This window comes from Humulus lupulus, chromosome 5 (genome assembly GCF_963169125.1).
Source record: "Humulus lupulus chromosome 5, drHumLupu1.1, whole genome shotgun sequence".
NCBI lineage: Eukaryota > Viridiplantae > Streptophyta > Magnoliopsida > Rosales > Cannabaceae > Humulus > Humulus lupulus.
This window is the reverse complement of record NC_084797.1, coordinates 210,562,243-210,570,492: the sequence shown is the minus strand read 5'-3', so window position 1 is coordinate 210,570,492 and position 8,250 is coordinate 210,562,243. Positions and strand designations below refer to the sequence as shown.

Genomic DNA, 8,250 nt, shown 5'->3' with positions numbered 1-8,250 from the left:
TCATGTGTTGAGAATTGCCCACACTAGTCTAGGTGGTTCTAAGGATACATTGGAAGATCGTGAAGAAAATAGAAGATCGGTTCAGTTTCTTGATAATACTCTGCAACAGAGAGGATACAAGAGTTAGAGAAACTGAAGGAAGGACTCTTAATTTCGCTGCGTATACTGTAAGTATTATATTGTTTGTTTCTCTTTGAATTCAATTTAGAAGCATGTTTTAGGCTATCTCGTATTAATTTGTTTAATATCAGATATACATGAAAATAAATAAAGATCCTGTATAAGTTTTTCCAACAACACATTCTTTTGTTGCTAGTAGAATTATTGATAGACTGTGTAGACCATGTGATTATTATGTTGTGGGGTTCGAGACATTATTACCCACTGGGGGGCTAGTAGTATCCAAGATATGGGTCAGATCACTGCCAGTGACAGTAGAGGGCAGAGAGTTGTCAGTTGATTTGATAAAGTTGGTTATGACTGACTTTGATATGCTTCTGGGTATGGATTGGTTAGTGAAGTATGGGGCAACCATAGATTGCAAAATGAATATGGTAAACTTTGAGCCTAAAGGTGAAGATCCTTTTGTATTTGTTGGCACTGTGCATGGACCTCGTATACCTATGATATCTGTTCTGAGGGCTGGAGATTTATTGCAAGGAGGTTGCATAGGATTCTTAGCCAGTGTGATTGATACCACTCAAGCCATGCCAGTGGGACCAAAGGAGACCAGATTAGTCTATGAGTTGTTGGATGTGTTTCCAGAAGATTTACCAGGGTCGCCACCCACATAGAGATTGAATTTGTGATAGAAATGGCACCAGGGATGAAGCCAGTGTCTAGAGCGTCTTACAAATTGGCCCCAAGAGAGTTAAAAGAGTTAAAGGTACAGTTGCAGGAGTTGTTAGACTTAGGTTTTATCAAACCTACTTTTTCACCATGGGGTGCACCAGTTATGTCTGTGAAATAAAAAGATGGTTCTCTGAGGATGTGTATTGATTACAAAGAACTGAATAAGTTAGCAATCAAGAACAAGTATCCTCTGCCAATGATAGATGATTTGTTTGACCAGTTGCAAGGTAAAAGGGTATTCTCAAAGACAGACCTTCGATCTGGTTATCATCAGCTGAGGATCAAGGAGGGAGATATACCGAAAAATACTTTTTGCACTAGATATGTGCATTATGAGTTCTTAGTCATGTCTTTTGGATTGACTAATGCCCCAGCTGCTTTTATGGATTTGATGTACAGAGTGTTCAAGGATTATTTGGACCAGTTTGTGATCGGTTTCATTTATGATATTCTGGTTTATTCTCAGTCAGAGTCAGAACATGAGCAACATCTGAGGTTGGTTCTACAGAAACTGAGGGAACACAAATTGTTTGCAAAGTTCAAGAAATTTGAATTCTGGTTATCTCATGTAACTTTCCTTGGGCACATTGTCAGTAAGGAGGGGATTAAAGTGGATCCAGCCAATATTAAGGCGGTCAGAGATTAGCCAAGGCCAAAGAATGCTTCAGAAGTTAGAATTTTCCTTGGATTGGCAGGTTATTACAGACGTTTCATGGAAGGGTTCTCAAAGATTGCTACTTCATTGACTGAGCTGACACGCAAGAATCAGAAGTTTGTATGGTCAGACAAGTGTGAGAAAAGCTTCCAAGAACTGAAGCAGAGGTTGATTACAACTCCAGTTCTGAGTCTTCCAACAGATCAGGAGAAATTTGTGATATACTGTGATGCCTCACATCAAGTTTTGGGTTGTGTTCTGATGCAGTCAGGGAAGATGATTGCTTATTCCTCACGTCCGCTGAAGGAGTATGAACAAAGATATCCCACTTGTGACTTAGAGTTGGCGGCAGTGGTCTTTGCATTAAAGGTATGGAGACATTACCTTTATGGAGAGAAGTGTGAGATTTATATTGACCACAAGAGCCTGAAGTACTTCTTCACACATAAAGACTTGAACATGAGACAAAGGCGTTGGTTGGAGTTAGTAAAAGATTATGATTGTGAGATCTTGTATCATCTAGGAAAGGCCGACGTGGTAGCAGATGCTTTAAGCCGGAAGGGTCTGGGACAGATTTTCAGTGCGAGGCTGATATCCAGAGAATTAGTAGAGGATATGACCAGAGCTGGCATAGAATTATTGGTGGGCTAGTTGGCCAACGTTACGCTATAGTCTATGCTGTTGGGGAGAATCAAGGAAGGTTAGTTGGGTGATCCACAATTTCTCAAGATCAAAGAGTATGTTTTGGTTGGAGTGTCTAGAGATTATTCAGTGTCAGACATGAGCTTGTTAAGATACAAAGGTCGAATATGCGTTCCATTAGGCGAGAGATTCTGGATGAATCTCATACTACTCCTTACTCTTTGCATCCAGACACCACAAAGATGTATCAGGATGTAAGATCATTGCATTGGTGGCCTGGGATGAAGAGGGGTGTAGTAGAGTATGTGGCTAAGTGCTTGACATGTAGACGTGTTAAGGTTGAGCATCAGAGGTCGGTAGGGCTATTGCAGCCTTTGGACATTCCATAATGGAAATAGGAGGACATCATGATGGATTTTGTGGTGAGGTTACCTAGGACTGTGGGTCAACATGATTCAATATGGGTTATTGTGGATTGATACACCAAGTCAGCTCACTCTCTACCAGTGAGGACTACTTTTACAATTGACCAGTAGGCAAATCTCTATGTGAGAGAGATCGTGCGCCTCCATGGAGCACCGAGGTCGATCGTGTCAGATCGGGACCCCACTTTCACTTCCAAGTTCTGGCAAAGTTTACAAAAGGCCATGGGAACACAATCAAAGTTTAGTACTGCTTATCATCCTTAGAAAGATGGATAATCTGAGAGGATGATCCAGATATTAGAAGACATGCTACGAGCATGTGTGCTGGACTTTGGTGGATTCTGGAGTAAGTATCTACCTTTGATAGAGTTTTCCTACAACAATAGATATCAGTCGACCATTAGGGTCGCACCTTATGAGATGTTGTTTGGTAGGAAATGCAGATCTCTCATTAATTGGGATGAGACAGGAGAAAGAAGATACTTGGGTCCTAAGGCAGTTCAAAGGACCAATAAGAAGATTAGAGCTCAAATGCTCGCTTCTCAAAGCAGACAAAAAAATTATGCAGATCCCAAACGCAGGAACGTGGAGTTCCAAGTGGGAGACTATCACTACAAGAAAATGGGGTCTTTACCTACCAATTGTAAGTGTAGGAAAAACTAACCTAATGGTGGGTAATATGGTTTACCTACCAATATTGAATTGGTAAAGACTGGTAGGTAAATGTTAGTAGGGAAAGAGTCTTTACCTACGCTTATTGATACTGGTAGGTAAAAGAATCACTGGACCCCACTAAGTTATTTGATGAGTCATCAGATGACGTGTTTGATAACTTGTCATCCTACGTGTCTGCTGACATGGCTTCCATAGTAGCATACACGTGGCATACGTCAATACCGCCACTTGGCATCTTGTGGTTACTCCATGTGTCAAACAATAATTTGTCCACGTGTCATTTAATAATTAGTACATATGTCATCATTTGATATAGACCACGTGGTATCATTTTATTAGTCCACGTGGCATCATTTTTATTGGTCTACGTGGCACAATATTATTGGACCACATGGGGTCATTTTATTAGCTCACATAGCATGATTTTATTGGTTTGTTACATAATTTATATTTTGGTCAAATTTAATGGTTGTGTAAGTAAAAGATAATAACAGTTATTTATAAATATTCTATATTAAAAATAAACTAGAAAAAAACCATACAATCATCTTGTGACTACCGAACCGAACTCAAATAAATTATTTAACATTAATAATAAAATAAACATACGCATATTATAAAATATTCATTGCATATTAAAGATGAGTGTTAAAGTAATTACATTTCATAAAAAATATCTACAAGTCTATTACAAGTCTATTCTTCACTTTGAGATTATTACACTAGAGTATCCTTTTTCTCGAACTTGTGAATGTCGATGATGGCTTTGTGAGGTGGACAAAGATGATGGTTGGAGGTGGGGTTCGGGTTGGCAATAATGGAAAAATATAATTAATCTCAACACAATAATTATCCCCAATTTAATCATCATAAGGATTTCAGAAAATATGACTTAATATTATGGGCATTTATGACACTTGATATACCAGCATATATTAAAAACAAATATATGAGCACATCAAGTCCCATAATCACCAACATAAAATAAAATCATTTATCAACATCACAGGCAAAAAAAAAAAATCAAAGAAGCATAATGATCCAAATCAGAAAAAGAAAATATAAGTCAACATTCAAAACTACTTTTAATAGGCAATATGCATCGAAAATTAGAATTCATGTGATAAAACAAAGAATTTTATATGCAGTATATATGAACATGTAAATAATGATGAAGATAATACAAACTAGATTCAAAGTTTAACATAAGAAAACTCAAAATAAAAAGTAGATGTCTCTTCTCCTTTTTAAAAAGAAAAACATATTCATGTATATAATCAATGGACAATTGCTAAACTCTGTTTCAAAGAAAAGTAATTACTTGACAGATTTAAATTTAGGATGGAAAAGTGGTGAAGAAACTGAAATGGACAATGCACTATTAAGTGAAGAGTCTGGCTGGCTAAATACTCCTGGCATCTCAAGCAAATCAACCAAATATTCCCTGGAAGATTACACAAATATGTCCAATGCTATTTATCATTCATGAAGAAACATATAACATTTCTAAAGTTTCTTTTAAGATCATAATAAACAAAGCAAACAGTTTTCTATGTAGCCAAAAGATAATCGACCTTTCATAATACACTTTTTCTTGACCTTGCATGCCTAAACATGAAATAGCCTTTAACTGGCCGTATAATGTAGACCATCCTAAATTCATGCTTAACTAACCATGCAGCTCTTTCACCAGCTTCCAACCCCGTATTTAGTTTCTTATGCCTAACGTTTTGCTTCAAATTGTAATAGCACAGACATGTACATTGTAGGTCATGAGTAACAAAATAGTGTCAAGTTTTATGCTACCATTGACAATAATAAATAAAAGAACACCCACCCATTAAGATGACCAAGTGAATTTTGACACACATTGCTAAGGAGAGAATGAACACCCACCCATTAATAAATAAATGTACTGTCAACATACTTTTCGTAATCAAATTGCACAAGGCAGGAGGCAGCAGCATCCCTACTACAGTATTTGCACCCCTTGACAATTCGACAAGGAAAGTTAACCAAGTCTGCCAAAATCTGCAAAAATAAATTTCGAGGCTCAGTGCAATCCCATGAGACCTTCTCCCAGCAAAGGAAAAATGCAATAGCAGACATATTCAATAGGTGTGCTAATTCCAAGGCTGACCCACAATAACCAAAGGTGAAAAATAGATAAATAAGGTGCTAGTTGCTCAATGATAATAATTTGAGAAAAAAGAGAAGACCCAAATATAATGAACTTACGCTGGATGAGATCAGCCCTTTCATACAAAATGACATTAAGTTAGAAACTTAAAGGCACATTATCAAATTAAAGAGGAAAAGGTTTGATTTGTATCAAGCTACATAATCATGAGGTTCAAAAGAAGGAAAGTTTTAAAACTTGCAAATGACTTCTTGCCAACAAAATTAACACGAGTTAATAGAAAATAATGAATTTGTACTACTGATCTCAAATATGTGGATAAATTTGGCAATGAATAGAAAAATGAAAACTCAGGCTAAATAAAAAAATCACAAAGCTTCTTAAAAGTAGCATCACAACATACTTGTGCTGCATCTCATTTTTAGCCTCCACCAAACAATTAACAAAATCTCCAATCTGCATTATGTTGAAAAACTGAGGATTAAAACATTGTATGTGAAAGCCCTAAGAAGTTACCATATATACTATCTTAATATAACCAGAGTAGGATAATGAAATGATCCTCCAAAGTTTATATCTTTCATTCCAAGCTACTATGAGATAGTATATCATACTTATTTTTTTGCAACAACATGAAAGTCTAGACGAACTTAAAAGTTAGTAAAAAGACTAGTCTCTGAAGTCCTAATATGTTTTGGAAACTTTTCATGCTTCAGAGAGAAATTAAATATAACTAATAAATGTTTGTTTAAAGAAGAAAAAAATAAAAATAGATGCCGCTTCAACTGATATCTGAGCTTTCTTTTGCAACTTCAGTTCCTTGAATGCCCATAGAAAGTCCAATATCTGCCTAAAATACAAAATTGGTATAAATGCAATTAACTATTACCAGGAAACATGAGAATAATGTAAACAAAAATTTCACATTCTAGTACAAAACAAGAAACAAAAAATAGTATCCACCAAATTCTCTGTGGAATGGTCAGGAGAAATTTATCGCAACTCGCAAGTACTGTAACAAAATATCTTGTCATCTACTTTGATGCAGAAACGGAGTATTTCAACAAATAAACTACAATACGTTCAGCCACTAGAGAATTTTTGTTTTCTTTCCCTTTTCACAAGGAAACACCAAACAAATCAGGACATAGAATTGATAAGGTGCATTACTCCAACATGTCTATTGAATGTGGATAACGTTTGTACCCATTGAATAACTTGTAATAATTTTTCTGATACATTGAGAATGTAGTGTGCAAACCTATGACAAGTTTATATATATGCATGTATGTATAATTTTAAAAAGATGTAAGCAGTAAGCAGACTTGGGATACAACATTACAAATATAGCATTCGACAGAGTTAATGATCCATGATGAAGTTAAAAAACCACACATGCATTATTTGTGAGTTATGAATATTAATTATCAATCTTCCATTAAATTTAGCACATTTTCAAGACATTTCATATCCTGGAAAATACAAGCACCAAATATCCTATTAAGAAAATACAGCAAACTTCTTTTTGCACAAAGATAACAAACCTCATGAAGTGTAGGAGCATCATTAGTGCCATCTCCAGTTACAACAACAACTTCTCCTCCCTTCCGTAATGCTTGGACAAGCAAAAGCTTATCATTTGGGGAAGACCTTCCCATTACCTGTACGATTTCCTTACATTTAATCACAATTCATAATTGGTGTGATATTTTTCCAAATTTTCTTGTATTTATTAAATCTCTGATTAGTAATACAAGTAGTTTTGTTTAAAATAAAAATCATAATTTGTCCAAGCAAGCAGAAGCATACAATTCACGTTGCAACAAGTTGATTAATAAGAAAAATTCAGTTGAAGATGCAAAACTACAAAGCTCGGATTTTCTTTATTTTGAAACCATACCATTATTTTCTTGGCAATTTGTTCCCTCTCCCTTTCAGATAATGCACGGAAATCCTTTCCTTCAATGAGTGTAGGATGAGTAGCATCTTCTATCGAATCAAGTATCCCACACTCCAAAGCAATTGCCTTGGCTGTTTGAAGATTGTCTCCTGTAACCATGCGTACCTAGACAGTGACAAACATGCAATTCCCATTAAATTTTTTAATCAACTTACCAGGTTCAGCAGTAAATACACTAGCAAACTTGACTCTCAAATCATATATTTGTGTACTAGCATTGGAAGAAATCTCTATAGTAATTTTCTTCCATGTCCACTATTCTTATTTAGACCAAGTAATCAATAAAAAGAAAATGACAATACATATATCATTAAAGTTGGGGAAGCTATTGTTGAGAATATGCAATAAACTACCTTAACACCGGCAGCCGTGCATGTTTTCACTGCATCACTGACACCATCATGACAAGGATCCTACATATAGACATGGTATTAGCTTACATACCAAAAGATAATATAATCATTAAAATTTGAAAGTTAGCACAGAAATCCAACCCAATATCTAGGAATTGTACGTTTTTATTATGAGATAAGATAAAACACAACCTTGACCAATTTGAAGATGGAGAAAAGGCTAGCATTTGATATTTAAGTAAAGTTTGCATATATAACCCTGTGCTGCTTTCCTCATAACAAAATAATTAAATCCTAATTCACACACTCATAATGACCTGGTTACTGGTGCACTACCTTTTTGAGAAATGAACATTTTCAAACTCACAAAAAAGGGATGAACCCTTTTCACATACCACAAACAAGATAACCCTTTTTACATAAATTTAGAAAGAAGAAAGAAAAGGTGTGTTTGCAGTTGAATTAAAAAAATTGCTTTTGTGCATACTTTTATACCGACAATAGCAAGCAAGGTAAGTTCTTCTTCAGGTAAAGCCCAATGACTCAAT

At 35.6% G+C, this 8,250-nt stretch overlaps 1 protein-coding gene across 1 annotated transcript; it reads right to left on the bottom strand.

The window, feature by feature from the left end:
* Positions 1-6,148: 6,148 nt before the first annotated feature.
* LOC133833958 (calcium-transporting ATPase 9, plasma membrane-type-like) lies at positions 6,149-8,250 on the bottom strand. The gene is made up of 4 exons (XM_062263527.1): positions 8,190-8,250; positions 7,703-7,762; positions 7,290-7,454; positions 6,149-7,050 (listed from the first exon to the last, which is right to left on the bottom strand). The coding sequence occupies exons 3-4, from the start codon at positions 7,446-7,448 to the stop codon at positions 6,817-6,819; spliced, it is 393 nt and encodes a 130-aa protein (XP_062119511.1). The 5' UTR covers positions 7,449-7,454; positions 7,703-7,762; positions 8,190-8,250; the 3' UTR covers positions 6,149-6,816.

Excerpts from the sequence above, each read along its gene's own strand:
- LOC133833958 (XM_062263527.1), bottom strand. The coding sequence starts at position 7,448 with ATGGTTACAGGAGACAATCTTCAAACAGCCAAGGCAATTGCTTTGGAG. Across the intron at positions 7,051-7,289 it reads AAATTGCCAAGAAAATAATG|GTAATGGGAAGGTCTTCCCC; the intron begins GTATGGTTTCAA and ends GAAATCGTACAG.